Source organism: Pteronotus mesoamericanus, unplaced genomic scaffold (genome assembly GCF_021234165.1).
Source record: "Pteronotus mesoamericanus isolate MK-2021 breed Mesoamerican mustached bat unplaced genomic scaffold, CSHL_Meso_final contig_1203, whole genome shotgun sequence".
In the NCBI taxonomy this organism is placed as follows: Eukaryota; Metazoa; Chordata; class Mammalia; order Chiroptera; family Mormoopidae; genus Pteronotus; species Pteronotus mesoamericanus.
Genome location: NW_026555043.1, coordinates 498333 through 519792, shown reverse-complemented (window position 1 = coordinate 519792; position 21460 = coordinate 498333). Strand labels below are relative to the sequence as shown.

General features: G+C 42.0%; 1 protein-coding gene across 1 annotated transcript in view; it reads left to right on the top strand.

Moving 5' to 3' along the window:
* The window catches only part of AGBL1 (AGBL carboxypeptidase 1), a gene marked incomplete at its 3' end in the record, with an annotated part of 285253 nt that overhangs the window by 22320 nt on the left and 241473 nt on the right, over positions 1 to 21460 (top strand). Inside the window, exon 6 of the mRNA XM_054585108.1 lies at positions 19658 to 19695. Within this exon, the coding sequence (XP_054441083.1) occupies positions 19658 to 19695 (38 nt within the window). The remainder of the gene's footprint in view (positions 1 to 19657; positions 19696 to 21460) is intronic.

Here is a 21460-nt window from a genome sequence, read left to right as displayed (position 1 = left end):
ATCATTGAGAAAGGTGGATGAAAATTTATGCACAACAATATCATCATAGTTATATTCGTAATTGGAAATACTATAAGCAGAAAAAGTTTGATAACAGGGAATGCATAGTAAAAATGATATAGTTATGCATTGTAATGTTATTTAGCAACATCCAAAAATAGGTTAGGGATGATGTTTGCCAGTGGTAATAGCTTATGATAAAATATCAAATAGGAAAAGTAAGGTTCAAAAGTTCAAAATGCAGTGTGATCTCAACAACTTAAAAATATACACATGACTTCTGCTTCAGGCCGAGATGGAAGAACTGAGGTTAGATTTATCTTCCTACCTGAAAAAAATTGGGCTACAGATAAAAATATATAAAAGCATTTTTAAAGATACTCACCATTAGGCAAAGAAGGATGGTGAGCACTGAGAGGTGAGCCTTCACTTTTCATGGTCACTGTATGGAGAGAGCATCTGGGCTGAATATTAGAGGAAGGGGCACCCCGGGTACAGCCTCGTAGTTGGCCTGAGCTGAGGGGATGGAGAAACCACGGAGCTTAGACTTGATAGGACAGAGTACTATGGTAAGGGAGAGAGCTGCACAATGAGAGAAAGCTCTGGAGATCTTCGGACGTTCCCCTTCAAGTACTCTGCTGAACATTCATCAGTGTGCACTTGTACAGAAATGACCCAAAGCCGGGGAAAGACCACCTTCAAGGAATGGAGGGAACCATGCTTGGTGCTCAGATGGGACTTGAAATAATGTGTAGTTCTGCAAGGCAGACTGGAAAGCTTCATGGTGTGTGGGGCAGACAACCCAGGAAAATACACAGAAGAATCCTGCCTCAGTAGTGTGGAGCAGATAGCTCCAAACTGAGCACAGCGCAGGTCCCGCCTATCGGGTAGAAAAAGCAAGACCTGGACAGAGAAAACTGTTCCCAAGAAGCTTCACTGCATCTTAGAATAGAGCTTCAGAATATTTATTGGAATAAAAAAATATTTAGCACTCAACAAGGTAAAAGTCATAATATCTAGAATCCAATAAAAAATTATGAGGCATGCAAAGAAACAGGAAAATGCTACCCGTAGTGAGGAGGTAAATCGTTAAATCAGAAACAACCCAGAACTAGAACAGATGTTTGAATTATAAGGCAAGAACATTCAAAAGTTTTCCTAACTATATTTCATATGTTCAGAGTTTAAGAAAAGAAACAAGATATTAAAAAAGACCCAAATTGAACTTCTAGAGCTGAAAGCTGCAGTGTGCAAGGAGCAAATAAAATGGATTGAACTAAGGCAAATCAGACATGGCAGAGAAAGGATAAGTAAACTCAAAGACCTAGCAACAGAAAGTTTCCAAAATGAAGCACAGAGAAAAAAAAAGAATAAAGAAAAAGAAAAGAAGAGAAAGGAGCCCCTGTGAATCACGGGACAAGTTCAAACAGCCTGCTATACACATACGTAATTAGAGTCCCTGGTGAGAGGAAAGAAGTGGGGACAGAAGACATATCAAGAAATAATGGCTTCAATAAACCACAAGAGACATGAAGAAAATTCCTCTAAGACTAGCCATAATCAAATTGCTCAAAACCAGTGATAAAGAAAAAGTCTTAAAGGCAGCCAGAAAAAAAAAAGAGACACATTATGGACACAGGCATTAAGATAACAATACAACAAGACTTCTCTTTGGAAACTGTACAAATGGAAAAGCAGTGGAGCATCACCTTAAAAGTATGAAATTCTATGTGTTATGCACCTAAAAACAGCTTCAAAACTAAGTAAAAACTGATATAATTGAAAGGAGCAGTAGATGTATCCGTAATTGTAGTTGAAGATTTTAATAACCCTCTTTCAATAATTGATAAAATCAGTAGAGAGAAAGAGCAGAATATATATTTCAAGTGCACATGAAATATTCACAAAGATAGACAATATTATAGGCCATAAAACCAGTTAAAATACATTTATAAGCATTAAGGTGATATAAAGTATGTTCTCTGACCACAATGAAATTAAACTAGAAATCAATAAGAGAAAGACCCCCCCCCCCACATTTTGGAAATTAAATAACATACTTCCAAAGAAACCATGGGTTGAAGAAGAAATCAAAAAAGAAAATAGAAAATATTTTGAGCCAAGTAAAAATGAAATGCAACATATTAAAATCTCCAGGATGCCACATACTTGGGGGAAATTTAAAAACTAGATGTTATAAACTGCATGTTAGAATAGAAGAAAGGTAGAAAGATATCTAATTAATGATCTCAAATGTCATCTTTAAAAAACAAGTTCAAAACTCAAAGTGAGTGAAAGAAAGGAAATAAGAAGGATCAGAATAGAAATCAGTGAAACAGCAAAAGAAAAACAATAGAGAAAAATTAGTCTAGTCAAAAAACTTATTGTTTGAGAGGATCAATAAAATTTATAAACTTCTTATCCACAATGATTAGGAAAAAAGAGAGAGAAGACACAAATTACCATTATCAGAAATGAGAGACAAAATTGCTCTAAGACCCACAGATGTGAAAAGGATAGTATGAGAATATTATGATCAACTTTATGCCAATAAAACTGACAACTTAGATGAGGTGGAGAAAATTCCTCAACAGATGTAAACTACCAAAGTTCATTCAGGAAGAAATTAAAAACCAAAAGAACCCTGTTATTAAATGAATTGAATGCATCACCACAAAAGTCCCAAAGGGCTTCACCGATGGTTGTACCAAACATTTAAATAATAAATAATAAATGCTAGCAATTCCATACATACTCTTCCAGAAAATTGAAGGGGAGGAATTACTTCCTAACTTTTTCTGTGAGGCCAGCATTACCCTGATAAAAGACTTTACAAGAAAAGAAAGGTACTAGCTAACATTTCTTATGAATCGAGATACAAATATCTTCAACCCAGTTTTAGAAAATTCATATCAATTAATCAAGACCAATTGGGATTTATCCCAGAAATGCAAGATTAGTTTAACATGCAGAAGTCATTGCATATAATTTATATAAAAAACTAAAAAAAATACAGGATATGATTATCTCAACAGACACAGAAAAAGCATTTGACAAAATTCAACATTATTTCCTGATAAAAATTCAGTAAGAGAGAGAGGCTTCCTCAGTAAATCATACCCATGAAAACCATTAGGTAACATCATGCTTAATGATGAAAGACAGAATGTTTTCCCCAGGATCAGAAGCAAGACTAGAATGTCCACTCTTGCCACTCCTATTCAAGATTGTACTGGAAATTCTAATCAGGGCAAAGACGCAAGAAGAGAGAGACATTCAGGTGGATAAAACAAAAAGAAAAACTATTCATTTGCAAATGATATCATTGTCTATGTAGAAGTTCTGGTAGAATCTACACACACACACACACACACACACACACACACACAAGCTATAGAACTATTAATTGAATTCACCGAAGTTCCAGGATGCAACATCAACATACAAAAATACACTTTATTTCTACATGGTACAACAAACCATTCAAAAACAAATTTTTCAAAATATAATTTACAATAACAAAAATATGAAATAGGGATAAATCTAACAAAATATGCAAAAGATCTGTATACTACAAACTACAAAATATTGCTGAAACAAATTTATGAAGACCTGAATAAGTAGAGAAATAGAGTTCATGGCTCAGAAGACTCCATGTTGTTAAGATGCCAATTTTCCCTAAATTGATTTATAGATTGAATGCATTCCCAAAGTTGTGAGAATTTTTTTTGGATAGAAATAGAAAAATTGATTCTAAGGTTCTTACGGAAATGCAAAAGACCTAGAATAGCAAATGCAGTTTTGAAAAAAAAAAAAAGAACAAAGTTGGTGGATTAACAATACTATATTTCAAGACTTACTATAAAGCTACAGTAATCAAGACAGTGTGGTATTGATGTCAAGACTGACAAATAGATTAATAAAACAGAATAAACAGTTTAGAAATAAACCCACATGTACAGGGTCAATTAATTTTTGGCATAGGCAAATTCCACAGAGAAACAATAGTCTGGTCAGTACATGTGGTTATTAGAAAACTTGATATCCAAAGATTAATTTTGGCCTGTACTTCACACCATAAACAAAGATGACCATAAAGTGGATGATAGATTTAAACATGCAATCTACAGCTATGAAATTTCTGGAAGAAAACATATGGGAAACCTTTGTGACCTTTAGCTAGGCAGAAATTCTTTAGATGCAGCATTAAAAGGACAATCCATTACGTGTTGAATGAATAAATTGTACTTCATCAAAATTGAAAATTTCTGCTAAAGGCACTATTTAAGAGAATGAAGATTCAGGACACAGATTGGGAGACAATATTTTTCAGTCATTTATCTTATCAAGGAGTTTATCCTATATATGTAAAAGACACTTAAAATTCAATAGTAACAAAGTGAACAATTCAATTAAAAAATGAGTAAAAGATATATTGCCAAAGAAGATATACAGGCAAATATGTATGTAAGACATGATCAACATTAATATTCAGGGAAATGCATATTAAAACCACAAGGTGATATACCACTTTACACTTACTACATTTATTATAATAGTTAAAATTAAAAAGATTGGCCATCATAAGCATTGGCAAAGATGTGGATAAATTCAAATGCATACACTCTACTGGTAGAAATGTAAAAATGGTACAGTCATTTTGGAAAACAGTCTGGTAGCTTTTAAATAATTGAACATACACCTAAAATATGATTATTCTCTTTTTATGTATTTACCCAATAGAAATGACAGTATATATTTTTACAAAGATGTGTGCAAATGTTCATAGCTGCTTTATTTGTAATGGCCCCAAACTGAAAACAACCCTATGTTCATTAACTGATGAATAGATAAAGTCTAATATTTCCATATGATGTAATATTACTCAGCAATAAAAAGATGAATCTATTAAGATAGACTACAACATGAGTAAATCTGAAAATAATTATGCTGAGTGAAAGAAGCCAGACCCGAAAGTGCATGCTGTATGATTCCATTTATATAAAATTCTAATAAAATACTGTGACAGAAAGTGGGTGAGAGACAATCTGGAGACAAGGGTCGGGGTAGAGGAGGAGTGGGAGAGAAAGTTTGCAAAGAGGCAGGAGGAAACACCTGGGGCTGAGGGACGTGTTCCTTATCTTGATTGTGGTGGTGTTTCAAGGTGCATACATATGTCAAATCTTACCAAATTGTGCACTTTAAATGTGTATAATTTATTGTACATCAAGTATATTTCAATACATCAGTAAAAAATAAAGTACCCTTTGCCTCGAAAATATACACAGTAAAACATTTAAAGAAGCATATCAATAACTCTAATTATTTCTGAGTGGTGGGGCCATAAATTAACTTTCTCCTTGGGATATTCTCATTCCTGTTTTCCAGTATTGCTAAATTTTTTTCAATTTAAGTATCTCTACAATACTTTTTAAAGGGTAAAACAATTTTACGCTCCGTGGCATAGCAGTAAGTTTTTAATTTCCATAAAATCTTTAAATGTCTTATGCAGAAGGAAAAGTGGAAGGCACTCCTTCCATTAGGTTCACTTGATAGATAGAGACTTTGAGTTCAAAATAGGTGCTTTCCTGTAATTTGCAGAGGTAGCAGGTAGAAGAGGGGAGGTAAAATTCCAGTTCTCCTGATAAGAATACCCAAGTCCATTTTCACCACACCATGCTGCAGCACTATAACTTTTTCTTCTCAGTATTTAAAAGCAGAAATGATTAAATGACTGGAATGAATAAATAAAACATGTGGAGTGGACAGTTTTACTAGAGCCAGAGGGCTCGAAAATGGAAAGAGGCAGCCTCAGGCCTCTGTTTCCTCCAGGCTGAAATAATTTGTCTTTGAAAATGGCCCGCCCTAATCATAGTAATCATCATCACACATAATACAATCCCATTTTATGTGGCATGTTCCAGGCCAAATGAATCCCCCCAAAATGCTTTTCAGAGTTAATACAAAAGTCCCCAATTACATGATGCCATTATGAAGTTAAATAATGCAGTGGCAGAGTTATAATAATAAAGGGGAAGAGGGACTCTGGGCAATGGTCAGGCGATAGCAGGGGAGGAAAGCAGTGTTTCCAAAACAAGACCAAGAGTCAATGAGGCTCAGAAACAGGCAAGGCAGTCCAGGTGGCAGCGACCCACAGTCCTGAGCCCACCTGCAGCCCAGCGCCATCTCTTGGTTGCCATGGGTATCACAGCCTCAAATCACCTCGCCTACAAACTGGCGTGCATTTCTAAAGATAATAGTAGTATAGTGTTATAAAGAGGTGACTTTATATTTATAGAGGTGTTGTGTCCAAGGCATTTGGAGAAAATAGCTTTTTTAGGAACTTCAATTTATTATTATTATTTTTTCTGTTTGGAAAACCCAAAACCTGCCTTCCTGATTTGAAAGTGGCAAACTGAAGGTGTCACCGTGTCGCTGTGGCCCCTCATGGCTTTTTTTTCTTTTTTGATCTTGACCCTGCAGCTCACCAGACCAGCTTCTCATGCTGAGTAGGTTTTGCGTAATGGCAAGGCTGAGGTGCTGAAAATTTGGCACCAAACAGGCACAGAGAGGGAGGCGGGATTCGTGAGTCTCACTCAGGGTGCTGGGGCCCGTGGCAATAAGGTGCTGTGTTTCTCAACACAGTGAGGACTAGCATATAAAGGACATGGCTCGACGCACTCTCTCAAGTGCACATCACCCTGGTAGCCCGATTCTGAAGGTTGTTCAAAAAACCTAATAATTTTGGAGTGTGTTCTATGTTTATTCTAACCGTTCTACAAAAAACACAAAAGCTGTTTGCATTTAACGATCACACACACTAAATGGAAATAATAGGGCCCTCTGGCCAGCCTGCTGGGCCAAGGGAGAGGCACAGTAGGGAGGAACGCGGTCTGCCCCGAAGTCCCTTGTCTGCAGGTGAGACGGCTGGGCGTCGGGGAAGATGTTCACAGGGTAACACCACCTTCTCCTGTGAGGAATTTCGTCCTGACACTGGGTCTGGACTTTTCCATTTTTAATTTTTTCCTTTCACTTCTACTCACATCCTGTTGGAACGACTCATTTTGTTCTGAAGCTGCTCTGGGGTTTACTTCTAAGTGCAAAGCAGAAGTACGTCTGCACCTTCTCAGCAAAGTCATTGTTTGGCTGGGTCACTTCATAATGAGATTTTTCAAAAACCTCTCTCCTCATATATCAGCTATTCCACTCCCTTAACCCTCTTCTTCAGGGTTCTTCATGATCCTGCTCATTTGTCAAACTGTCTGGGTCTGTGGTTTGGCATTTACAAAAAAAAAAAAGATACATACTTTTTTCTTTTTCTTTTTTTTTTGGCATTTGCAGAAAAAGAAAGAGGGCTCCGTGTCTACTTGGCTGTAGTCTTGAGATACTTCTCCCACATGTTTGCCCTGCCAGGCTATGTCCTCACTTTCAGTATCTAAGGAAGAAGATTGTTCAGTTTAATGTGCTTTTGGATTTCTGTGATGATGGTTCTAGAAGGAGAGCATTCTAGAAATCAATGCTCTCTGGGTTTATGTCCCCACACACTGGAGGACCTCACTTCCTGAAGCAGTTTTACAACTCATTAACCTGTGATCAGCTTAGTGATAACCCAAGGGACAAAATGAATTACAGAACAAATTTCTGATCTCATGTAGGAAAGTTAGTGTGAAGGGAAGACATGCCGGTACTTGGGCACCGAGCAGGCAGTCCTCTGTTCCTGTGGAAGTGCCAGAGGCTGAAAAGCCACCCGATGGCAACTTAATCATGGTTCCAACCCTGTCAAAGCAGGCACGAGAGAAAAGCACTAGCAAAGCCTTAGGCACTAGACATATATATGGAAAAATGTCTGTATTTCTATAATTTGTCATTTAGGTCTTTCTGCAGAACCTGATACAAATATACTGTCTTTGACATATTCTCTTCCACTTGTAGACATTATTTTATGATAGGAATAAATTTATTCTTTATTATAGTCACTGAGCATGAGTGATTCACTTCTTCAGTTGATCGATGAGGGTTTTTAAATGTCTCATTCACTGACGGATTCATTCTTTCATCGTACATACCTCAGCTGGGGCACTCAGTAGGCACTGGGGATGGCAGGGTGATTAGAAATAGCTATTGTTTCTGTCCTGATGGGTTTTATAAACTAATGGGGAAAGACTGATGTTGACCACAGTGCCCCACAAATACTGGTAATCGCAGTAACAATGAGGAAGAATTGAAAGGTGTCTCTGTGGAGGGCATGTGGGCAGGCTGTTTTGTAGTTCTCACTGGTTGAATTTGCTGTGGTCGTCTTGGACCTCACGAGACACATGTTTACAGACATGCCTTTCCCTGTGACTACTCTGCAGGTAAGGTCATGTGGCAATGTCCATTTTTTTGTAGGGTTTGGTAGTTTTTATTTTCCCTTAATACATATTTAGCATTGCTTAGTTCATCAGATTCATCAGATGAGAAGTCCCCAAACATGATTCCCCCACCAAAACGATGCCGAGAAAATGTTCAAAATATTGCATTACATGGGCAGCTTCTTGAAGGCCTGAAAATCACGTGGCATGCTGGCATCCGACATTCTTCAGGGGAAAGTGAAATTTGACTCCAGATCTGGTGGGAGAACCGCGAGTCCCTTCCCCCGCAGCAGTCAGCAATAAATGTCCTCGTGCAAAGTTTTACTGAGAACTCTGGCAAAAGGTGGTTGTGATGGGAACCACAGGGCAGCACGGCGGGGGGGAAAAATTGACATTGAACATCCCAGCATTTAGAAAGCCCCTCAAGCAGTTTCTCCCCTAGAGGATTTTTGCTGCTTTTTCTGCATTTCAGGCTCTGTCATTTTCTCCTACTTCTAAGTCTGTCCCAGCTGTGCCCTGGGGGTGTCCTTCAACAACCACCTTCCTTTGTTGAGAATAATGGGATTTGTTGAAGAGAAAATAAAGGATCCCATTATCAAATAAATTGGGGGCACTCTGATTCAAATACAATAGGGTAGGCATTCTCAGAGTCTTTAATATACTAATACATGTTGTAAATTTCTGAGAGAGTGATTTTTAACAGTCTTTAAAATGATCTATTTTAAATATTTCTCAGAAATTGGATCATTTATGATGGCTTCAGCTCCATGTAGCACACACTCTGACTTATAATGATTATAGCAACAAGAAATTCCCTCGTTTCATGCAACTGGAAGTTCATGTATAGGATGGTTGGTTCTGCAGCTCAGTGATAGTGTCAGGGGCTTGGGTGTTTTCCTCTTTGCCTCTGTCACATTCAGCGTTGATTGATACTCGGACTGCTGGCAGGTACAGACCCCAAAGCTAGAATGGCAGCTTCCTTGAGAAGGGACCATTTCTTTCTAAGGCTTTTTTCTTAGAGAGAAGAGACTTGTTCCAGAGTCTCCCAGTAGACTCTCTCCCATGTCTTTGGCTGGAATCAGGTCTTAGCTTTATTCCTGAACTAACCCCTACCACGGAGGATGGTTGAGCTCTCTTTCAAACCCTTGGCTGCACAGAGGATACTTGGATACTTACACACAACTGACGTTCTGTTTGGAATTAGTTAGGTGGGAATAAGTGCGGGGCAGGCCACTAATGACACATTGCTGTGGACTGAATTGTGCCCCACCGCAATCGGTATGTTGAAGCCCTAACCCTCAATGTGACTATATTGGGAGATAGGATCTTTAGGAAGTGATTAAGGTCAAACAAGGTCATAAGGGCAGGGCTCTGATCTGCTAAGACTGGTGGCCTTCTAAGAAGAAGAGCATAGAGAGTAAGCACACCTAAGAAAAGCCAGGTGGGAACATTGCGGGGGAGAGCCATCTATAAGCTAGAAAGAGATGTTCACCAGAAACCAACCCTGCTGGACCTTGATCTGGGACTTCTGTCTCCAGAATGGTGAAAAAACAAATTTCTATCATTAAGCCACCCAATCTATGATAATTTGTTATGGTAACCTGAGCCAACTAATGCACACATCAATATGATAAGACATTAAAATAATACAGAAGTTTCTAGAAATACTAAAGCACACTAAAGGCAAAACTTGTCTTGTAAGTGATAACTTATAGTTGAAAATATTTTCATAGTCTCTTAGATCATTGTTTCCCAGACTGACAATCTGAATACTGTTTTCCTTTTTAAAGTATTTCCACATTACTCACGAATAAGAAACTGTCCTCTTCTTGTTTGCCTATTTTATCCCTGGAAATTGCCACTAAACACAGGTGGCAGTACAATTTTCTAGTCTTTTTAATGGTTACCAATTGTGTGTGTGTATGTGTGTGTGTGTGTTCACACATATATACATATATATCATTGTGCACACATAATTGTTTGATATTTTTTATTTTTTAACATTGACATATTACTGATGGTTATACAAGTTGTTTATTTTCACTCCACAAAACCCATAGCCCGGCCTCTTCCCTTGTAAGGGCTGCACAGATGTGTAATGCAGATGTGTCACTTCCTCTCCAACCACCTCAGTGCAGGAGGATGCTGTGGGACGTGGCTCCCACACTGACCTGAACACGGGATTTGTGTTCAGCACAACACATGTTTGGCCCTGCTGATCCGGAATTGCAGGTTGTCTCTGTTGCTTTAAAAGAAGACTACTTCTCGAGGCTCTCAGGCGATCGGACCGGGGAAGAATGGAGTTGGCCATTGGCACCCGGAAGTACAGTACCATGGCACTTATGAATGAGGGTGCGCTGCGCAGTCTTCCGTGGCCCCTGTGCATCACGAATGATAACATCCCACCTTCTGTGGGACCATGCACTCGGTGCTTTCATGCATGATGTTGTGTGTAATGGAAAATGAGACATGACTGAGCGGCTGACTTATTCCATTTTGGACAAATCCTCCTTCAAGCTATGAATACAGCAAATCTGACTAATGAATTTACAGGCAGGATTTTGGCCACATAAAAGATTTTGGCCTCCCTGGAAAAGTTTTAAAAATTTGTCTAATGTTGGCACGGAAAATTATTTCCCATAATTTGTGTTATTTGATTCTAATTTTATTTACCCACAAACACTCTGTAAATGTAGGAAACCCGCCCTAGTAAAGTCCTTTAATCTTTAAACCCATTTAATCCTATTAGTGGAGTTGTTAAAATAAGCACAGTGACTGGAACATGCCTGGGAGTTTACACAACTGCCTTGTTTGCTAGAGCCAAGATATTGTTTTGTTTGTCATAGACAAAAGATGTCCTTCCCTTGGGGATTGGATTGGCTTCCAGCATAAAGATTGTTCTGTAAATCCATTGCCCATACAAGTGCTGTTAATCGTTAAGCACGTATCTCAGTTTGTTGACTCAGTTGCTTGAAGGTCCAGATGTAGTGTTCTGGAAGGCTTGTCAAACAACGTAACTTTTCATGTCTTTATTTTTAAAGCCTCATTTTGGCTTGGATTTATTTTAGGTGACAGCACACATAAGCAAAGGAAGAGAAAAAAAACTAGACTCATTAAATTGATGGATCAGAGACTTAAATTTTTTAAATGAACTTTTTTTGCTCTTGATTTCAAAATATTATAAGCAAAAATATCTTTCCCAAGTCCACTTACTCTTTAGCACCTCATTTATGTCATCTATGGTGTCTTTCTAGACAAGGGTGATTTAAAAATTACACATATTTCAGACACTGGAGGCTGAGATAGTTTTCAGGCTTTGTTGTTTAAAGGCTTTTTTTTTAATAGCACTTTTTAGTTCTATTATATTATTTTTCTAGAGTAATAGCCACCAATTTTCTCATTAACTCCCATATGGTGTTGTCTCAAAAAAATCACGAATTCTTTAAATTAGAAAAAAAATACTCTTATTCAAACTCTGATCCAAACACTATTATATAAAAATGCATGGCATGCAATAATGGTAAAATAAGTATAATTATACAACTACAAATAATCAAAAGTATTTTAAAGTATGTTTTCAATTACAGATATCATGTAGGATTACTTACACATGATTTAAAAATTCATATCTATTATTACCATCATAATGTGCTTGATTAATGTAATTTTAATAAGACGTAGGCAGTGGGTCAACAAAGACCAAATAAGATGTTGGGGATTCTGTGGAGCTACTATGAGAATTTCCAAATCATCTCTCTTCTTTATCTCTGCACCCCTAAGTAGAGGAAGGGTTTCTTATGCTCTCGTATCCAGGAATGCTGCCCGGTGAGCTGTTGATTAAAGATGTCATTCGACTATTATCATTTCAATCTTATAATCTGAATGTAACTAACAAGCACATGCAGTCTCCTTCCTCCCTATCTGAAATGTTCGACCACAGAGTAAGAGCTGCCTTAAATGGACAATGCCTTTTAAAAATCATTCACTCCACAAAGCTGATGCTGTCACAGAAGATTGTGATGCAGCGCGCCGGCAGATCTGGTCCCTCTCAACATGCAGCCCACGTTGTCCATCTTCACTGAGGAAACTTCGTCCAGGGATCAGGTGGTGGCAGCTAGTGCCCTTCCTGGCCAGAGGGAGGCGAGGGAAGAGCAATGCAGAGGTACGGCATTGGAAAGCACTAGAGAATATCAAGATTTTTGTCTGCAAATGCAGAAAGTGTCCAGCTCCCAGGCCACCGTGGGAGCCTTGGCCAATCTTGTTGTCAGAATTGTTTATGTGGAGCATCAGCAACTTTGAATCTGTCCTCTCAGCTACTTCAGAAGGCTGCATGGGCCCGGAAGGGTTTGAGGTGCCTCCACTTCTCAGAGTCTTTATGAGTGACTCACACAAGGACAGATAGGCCTGGGCACACATCGGGGCAAGGGAAGGGCAACTTGGGTCCATCAATTTAACTCAATTACAAAAGTCTTAGACCCAGGAGCAAGGGGTACTCTCACATGACCTCTTTCCTCACCCCTTCCTTTTCTTTATTTTTCTTGCTTAATTGAATTTTAGCAGAAAGTCATTGTGCTGTAGAACCAGCACCATGCTTGGGATCAGAAGACCTGGGTTTCCATATCTGCTCTGAGAAAGTTAGTCAATCTCCCCAATCTGAGTATCTTCATAGTAAAAGGGGCGACTCTCAGAGCTGTTATAAAAATGTGAAATGAGACAGTAAGGGTCTGGCACAGAGCCGGCCACACTGTGAATATTCAGGGATTCCGTGGACTATTCTTCTCCTTTCCAAACAGGGAAGAAACTTCTTTTATGTTTGAACAACATTTCATGGTTTTAAAATAAAAGGCTCAAAGTCCTATTTCCTACCATGTTTCTGAGAAACCAAATAAAGAGGCTGGCCCATGATATTGGGAAAGTTGTTCTCTACCCCACACATTTGGAAGTGTGGGAAATTTTGATTAAGAGAACATCCATGGACAACTCCCACATGCAAAGCTTTGGTGTTGGGTGTCGTCAGGGTTACTGGGGTGCCCCCCTTCCCTGAGGAGGATTAAATTGCATCAGGGGTCTGAGAGGTGAGCGCAAAAAGTACTATTTAAAACTATCGCCAGCAAAGGTACCAGGATGTTGAGGGGAATGCAAGAGTGAGGAGCTCACACCTGAAGTTGAGGGTCAGGAAGGATATCATGGTATAGACCTGTGTGTGTCAATCAAGAGTCAATATATTCTCAAGAGTCTGAGAACCTGACACAGTTTAAAAAAAATATGCTTGCGCTTGAGAGTCACAGTACACTCTTACCTAAGATAAATACAACACTTGTCTTTTAAAAAATGTGTTTAAGCAGACGACAATTTTCTGCATGCACTATGATACCAAGGACAAAAAGGAGAAATAACAGGGGAAAAATAAACAGAAGCATATGCAGAAAAAAAAAAAAAACCCAAACAAACCCTAATCCTTTGTTGGTTCTATAAAATAATTATCTTCTCCAAAAAAAACAGAATCATAGTTATTGAATTTTAAAGTGGTGGTATTTAAAAATCACTATCACTAAAGCACACTAAAGGCAAAACTTGTAAGTGATAACTTATATTTGAAAATATTTTCATAGTCTCTTAGATCATTGTTTCCCAGACTGGCAGTCTGAACAGTTTTCCTTTTTAAGGTATTTCCACATTACTCACGAATAAGAAGCTGTAGTGTTTCAGATGAGGATGGATGGCTGGGTGTCTGGGAGGCAGATTGGCCCCCTTGTGTACCTGAGCATCCCTCGCTGCTCTGCTCTACCTGCTGCTTCACCGTGCCTCCCAGCGTGCTGTTTAATTCATCAGTTGACTTCCTCCATTTTTTTCTTCCAAAAAATTTGTTAAAACCTTTGACTGGCTAATGACTTCTTCCTCTTCTTACCCCAGCTGTTATATAATTATTTTTGTATTTCCACAATGAAATTAATGAAGTTTTGGGAGGAAGGAAAGTGAATTCATGTTATCAGTTTACTTTGAATGAGAAGCTTATATCTCTCATGCTTTCTTCCTTCCATCCAAGAATCATATAGTATTTGTCTTTTTGTGAATGACAAGTTTCTGAAGTGTTGGTCGTTTTAGTGTTTGAGACTCTAAGCCTTGGTACCGAGTATGGGGTCGGGGTGGGAGCCCTGTTACAGCGAAACAGGCCAAATAATGGTCAGGCCTGTTTTTGCCTTGCCCTTTAGCTACAGCAAAATCAGATACATTTTAATTCATTTCCTGAGTCAGCAGTTATCTGCCGGCTCTGTGCCATGGGATGAGATAGGGTATCACATCTTCCCTTTGTGCCTCCAGGTATTTCCAGAGTAGATTGTATCACACATGCATTTAACTCCTAAGGATTTAACTAAATGTGTGATATACCAAACTGTTCTATTACAGTAGTATAGCAAATATTCTGTAACATTTTATTTTGCATATATTTGTGTGCTTATATACTGTACTCATTACACATTTATATATACATATAAAGTATAGGATTACAGTCACACATCCATGTACATTGAACTTTATGAATAATTTAAGGAAACTCAAGGGTAATTTTTGTCTTAAGTGCTAACTCGAGGGTCACACCCCTGTGTGGAAAGAGACCCCCCGCCCCCCGTTTGTGAGAGCTTATTGGCTTTCCCACTCTGCTCCCAGCCTCCCCCGCGCCACATAAGCCCTTCCTATTCTGGTCTTGGGGATTCTCAAATGCTTTGTCTGATGCTCTTGGCTGTGAATGTGGGTGCACTTCAGAACCATCGCTCCTTTGCAGAGGTGCTGCTTATTACAAGCCCGAGGGCGGGGGGAGGGGGATGAGGCCCTCCCAGCCCTGCCTGCAGTGTCTGTCCCTGGCCTCCTGGCACCGGCAGTCACCCCCCACCCCGCCCAGGTCACAGTGCCCGCTGAGTGTTGCTGACCCACCAGCCTCTGGCCTGGCTTTCCATTTCTCTAATAAAACTTCCCGCGAGGATGGCAATGGCTCCCACAGGCTGTCTTTGACAGGATCTGGATAGAGTTGGTGAGGAGCGGGGGGTTGTTGCTTCTTTTTTTCCCAGAGAAAAATGAGCAAGTACCATGCCGGGCACAGGATCTGGTTCACCCTTTGTACCATATGTTCCTGGCTTTTTTTTTTTTTTCCTTTCCCCATCTCAGGTTCCATTTTTGTTGTTTCCTCTCTCCCTTGAAATCGGTGATTAGCAAGATCCATTTGTCATCCATTTTCCTTGGTAACCCAGCCTTGCATGTGCGTGTATGTACACGCACACTTTCATCCATCCTGCTATTCCCTGTCAAGTCAGGCAGGAGGCCAGGGCTGCACCAGATGGTGTTCTGGGCGCTGGGCTCTGCCAGCCGTGTGCCACCCATTGTAAAGGTCCTCCTGCCGATGGTTTAAGCTTAGCTCTTCCAAGGAGGAGGAGAGTGGAAGTGACCTGTGATCTCTAGAATCTTGACTGACTTACTCCCCCACACTGAGAAATTGTATAGGGTGGAGGCCTTTGGATGTTATTGAACTTCTCTTAGAGTAGGATGTTCTACAAAAATTCATTAAATGACCCATTCCGTGATGTAAGCTCAGGAAAAGTTGATGGAGGAGGACGTTTTGGCATTTCTGCTTTCGGTCTCCCACAGACATCCCGCTGGGAAGCTCAAACCATGTGGGGTGATGGTATGGGTTTAAACTTTAAGAAAATAGTACCTTCTCAGAAAGTCCTGTTCTGTAGAATCAGTGGAACAAGAATCACTGGTGCTGGAAGTCCTTGTCCAGCAGGGGGCAGTCTAGCACCCAGAGGTACTAGCACTGGGACTCCAGTTCAGGCATTCAACACAGTGGGCTTCGTTTCTTGGAAAGGAAGTAACAGAATATTTTGTAACTTAAGTTTTAGCTGCTTAAATTTTTGCACTTTTTAGGGTTAGCCATTGGTTGCCCGAGTCCTCATGGGGCAGGAGAGAAGCCAAGCTCAATGCTCAGACAGTGGACTCAAACTCCAGACGTTTATCCATCAACTAGACCAAAGATAAAGGGCTTCTTAGTGACATTCACAACAAGGGGTCCAGAGCCTGGATCCCAGGACCACGTGTGAGATCAGATGCTTTTGGTTTGCTCATCAGTTCATTAGTCGTTTCCAGATGTTTGTTCATGTTCACATCTCATGTGGACACTACATGTTTAGCAGCAGTTTTACAGGATTTTTTTTTCAAGAAAACATTTACATCGCTTTTCCTGTAGGCACACATTTGTGTATATGTGCATGAAAATACGTTTCTCAGATTACTGCTAACCTGGGCTGCATGGAATGGCTCTAATATATCCTGTTTCTTTCCAATTTATTCTATTTCGTGAACAAGGCTAGTCAATACCTCTTAAATATATTTGACAATCCACTATTGGATCACAACCTGCAGTATGGAAAAAAACTCTGCCTAAAAAATGTTGCAATTTCAGCTTAAAACTAACTGCCCCCCACCCCTCCTCACCCCACGGCCCCCAGGTCTCCTCCTACTTACTGTGGCTCTGAGTCCCTTCCCTCTAGCTGGGAGCAGGGATGCTTTCCTGGGCCAGCCCTCTGCCCCGCCCTGATAGGATTTCCTCGCAGATGCCCCCTGGTCCCAGGGGTGCAATTCCGGTCGCTGCTGTCGTGATTTGTAAACATAGAGCCCCCAACTCAGGAGTTTCTCCAGTGGGGGTCTGGATAGTTCCATGTAGCATCATTCCCATCATCTTGACCCCAACACGTCCCTAATCAAAATCAGTATCTTCTCTGATCACCGCAGCTTCCCTCCTTAGTCTCTTAGTGGTTTTCTTCCCCCATTTCCCTGGCTAAACATGCCGGGCCTTCGCCGACCCCTCCCTTTCTTCGCTGTCCATAACTAGTCTGTCATCTCGTCTTCTTAATTCTTTGCTTCACTCACATTTCCGCCCTTGCCAATATGCCCTATTGATTAAAAACAAACAAAAACGAGTGGTTTTCTGTTACCTACAGAATTGAATCTGAACTCTTTAGAATACTGAGCTACGGCCTCAACACTTAGTCTGTCTTTGCCCTAAATGTGCCCTGTGCTATGTCCGAAGTTGAGCTCCCAGTTCTAGGAGTGGGAGAGAAAGAAATCTTTTCTGGTCATGCAGGTATCCATCTCCCCTGTTTGACTAATGAGACACTTACCATGCGTTTCCTGTCACACAGTGTCATTGTCTGGATTTATATTTATTTGTTACGCTATCGGATTGAGATCTGGGTGTCGCCTTGAATCTTCCCCTCAGCATCAGAGTATCCAAGCCATGCTGATGCTGATCTCCAAACCAGTTATTTTCAAACCTTCACGTACAGATGAATGATCTGTCGGAATGAAGGCTGAGTCAGCAAAGACAGAGATGGGAAGTCTGCATTTCTACTGAGTTCCCAGGAAGTGCAAAGCTGCTCTTGGGAGGCCCATGCTTTGAAGAGCTTGACTCAAACTTCCCTTCAACCCCTCTCTCTCCCCTTCTTCCTCCTTGTCTCTTGGTTGGAGCCCTTGTCACCTCAGATCCTCCTGAACGCCTCACCTGCTGCCTGTCTCTCCCCGCTGCTGGTCTGTCCTTCATGACAGTCTTACCTAATGAATAGCTAGTGCAGAACTTCCAAAAACAAAAGTGCCATGAAAGAGCATCAGAAATACCAGGTTGCCCTCACAGACCTGCCTTGGGATCAGGGATGGGCTAGTTATTTTGCTTGGAACATGCCATTCTTTCTTTTCTTGCTTCTCTGGTTCCCCTCTTCTCTGCCGACCCCTTTGGTGAACGTAATTTAGCTACTCTGCATTCCCCTAGATGACTGGTTTCCATGTAGTCCGAGCCCGAGCCAGGCCCAATGTGCCTGAGCGCTTACTTTTTCCACAGTGGCGTGGATTCCCAGCCACGCCTTTGACATGTTCCTTCTCAAGTCCTCTGTTGCCCAACTATGGGGGGTTACAAGACTAAGGCTGAAGAAGCTGAAAGGTGACCAGAGGAAAGGCTGGTTGGGAAGGACAAATGAAGTAGCCCACCCCTGACAACTAGTCTCACCTTCTCGGCTGCCATCCTGCGGCTGTGTTGCGCCCGCTGAGCTGGGGGAAGTCCAGCTGGGAGTTTGCACTGGAACCTGTGAGCCGCAGGCCATTGGTACTGGGGGCCTTGTAGGTTATGGGAAGCAATGATGTCTCAAGTACTGTGTTTCTATATTATTTTATTCTTATTCATTTGTTATCATTTTTCCTGTTGGCCCTATTGCTCAGTGTTTCATAATATATTGTAAACAGAGTTGTCTCCCATCAGCCAGGCAGGGCAAGCCCAGTGCGAGACTCTGGAGAAAGACAGGGAAGGAAGTGCAGATGGGAAGTGAGGTTCTCAGGTCTGGGTCCCAGCTCTGCTCACGGGTCTATGAGTCACCTTGGCAGGGTAATCCAGCCTCTGGCCTGCTCTGCAGTCCTCGGAGTCGGGGTGGGAGCATATCTGATTAGCAGGCCTTAAGAATAAGTTACTAGAGCCACGCAGAATAATTATCTTCTTTTAAAAAAAAAGGATACCTTGGCTAGTGTGACTCAGCAGATTGAGCATTGGCCTACGAACTGAAGTTGCTGGTTCAGTTCCTGGTCAGGACATATGCCCCGGTTGCAGGCCAGGTCCCCAGTTGTGGGCATGCCCATGGGTCTTTGTGGGGCCTTCCCAGGTTCAGGGAACAGACGGAAAGATCACTAAGACCTGGGCCAAAGGCACTTTCATACTGTGTGCCTTGTCACTGCTGCAAAGGCTGTGGAAGTCCTCCATGGAAGAAAACAGTTCTGATGGAAACTCAGAACAGACCGTTTCCCGCCCTAAGGAACCAGCCTCGCTCTCTGACCAGTGACGTTGTCCCGCCTGCCCCAGGGGCCGGGTGTGGTTTAGGAAAGTCGCACGGTCCTACTCCCTCAGCCTGCAGGGCCCCCACCCCAGAGTCCCCAGCGTTCCAGGGATAAATCCAGAGCCCTGGGCGTGAGCAGAACGAGGAGGAGGAGCTCAGTGTCTGGAAGTTGGTGGGAGGTAGGAGGCAAGAGGAGAAAGGGAAGAGATTCCAGCCCCGGGGGGACTCCCGAGACCCATTTGCAAGATGGACGCTCCACTCAGTGTGATTTCTGCATTTACGCCTCTTTAATGGCCAGCGGTGGAATCAATAGAACGGCCGCTACCTGGTTAATAATGGGGCTGTTAGGTGGCTGCCGGGAGCACACGGGCTGTGGGATCCATGGTCTGACAGAAAGACCGTTGCACATTGACTTTTCCACTTTTCTTTCTCTTTCCCCAGGGCAGCCACTGAAGTTCTGGCAGCATTGCTGAAATCCAGTAAGCACCTCTCTTGAAAAGTGGTTATTTCTCTCCCCCTCCGAGTTCAGTGAAAGATGCGCTTCTATCTCTATGGCTCATTTCTACCGTACGGGGCAGAAGAGCCATCCCTGGGTCGTAGGGGTGAGCTGGAGAATGTGGTGGCTGTGCCGAGCCCAGGGCTGCAGAAAGCGAGCGAATATGCCTCCCTGTGGGTGTGCCTGTGTGTGATGCCTTAAGACTGCTGATTCTAAAGGGAGCGCATTGCCTAGGGGGGCCTGAAGAACTCTAGCTCCTTCTGAGAGGACCAGCATCCCATAAGGCCTGTGGGAAGATGCTCCAGGTTCCAGTGAGGTTGTCCTAGAGAAGAAGAAGTGATGGCAGTGTGTGAGAAGCAGGATTCATAGGTTTGGTTCCCACCTCAGCTCACGGCTCTGCATTTTGGGTAGGTGGGGTGCTGGCAATTGCTGGAACTGTGTAGATGCTAGTAACAAATTTATATTAAAAGGGTGGCTCTTTTCTGAGTTACTTGAGTAATTGCAAAAGAATAACTCTGGGAATCTGAATAATTGGAGGACTTTTTTTTTTTTTTTGGCCTGGCAGCGCTAGTCTAATTACGTTGGGAGCCAGCTTCATGTGTGCAACATAATAGAAGGCACCAAGCACTTGGGAGTGAAGAAGTCTTAATGTTTTTATTTTCCCACCGTTTCTACCTCTTCATCTATTTTAATTTGGCAGCTTAGAAACCAGCTGCTTTGATTGTGGTGTTTGTTTCTCTCTAGGGAGCCCAAGGCCTGTGGGTAAGAGGTGAGCTTTAATAAAACTTACAAATAAACAAATAAAAATAAAAACACCTTCTTTCCCCCCAGCTATCCATCCCTGTCAACTCTGAGCACAGAGAGAGGACCCATATCCCACAGTGCTTCCCTTCTTAGACTGAACGGGGGAAAAAATGAAGCTTGAGTTCATGGGGTTTATTGGAACCTGAGACAACACACACGTCTTCCCACAGCTTTCTGACCTGCAGGCAGAGTGAAGGCGCTTAGAGAAGGTTGGGGAAGTCAACAGTGAAGTCCTTGAGACAGAAGGGGATGGAAAAGTGTTCCCCGAGGGTTATGGGGAGAGAACGGCTCCTCCTCAAGACTGGCTTCGCCTCAGGTCTGGTGTCTGGGTTCCCGCTATTTACCTGCCCCCTCTGTTGCTCCCAGTTGTAACTCTAGGTGTTTGGTGCAGTGAGCGGAGGGGGTTCTTGGACTGCAGGGAGTGAAGGTGCTGAGAAGGGCTGAGTAAGCCAGTCTGAGGATGCCGAGCCGTGGGAGAGTGGGTTGCTCCTGTCCCCAGCCTGGGCCGGGCTGCAGAGGCTGAGAGTCCATGGGACGTGAGACACCTCTCCCAGTCCATAAGTTCAGAGCCGAGTATCCTGACTTACAACGTGTCTGCCATGTGCAAAAATCTGAAAGTAGTCACGTGCCAGTCGCTATTTCCATCTGAAGCACAGTGCATGGTGGGGCTGGAGGAACCCATAGCCGGTGCGAATACCGACTAATTTGGCACAGGGGTCATGCTTAGCAACTGAGCCTGCCGTGCTGGGGGCTCAGCCGTCAGAGTTTCCAACGTCTACTCCCCCTCCAGAGCTCAGCTCAGGCGTCACTTCCTCTGAGGAAACTTCCGTCCCCTGGCTGCCAAGCCCAGGTGGGCCGCCCCCTAGCCTCCCACGGGCCCTCCCATCTCCCACTGATTACGCTGCATTCAAGTTGGCGTCCTTCCCTCCCAGCCGACTGCAGAC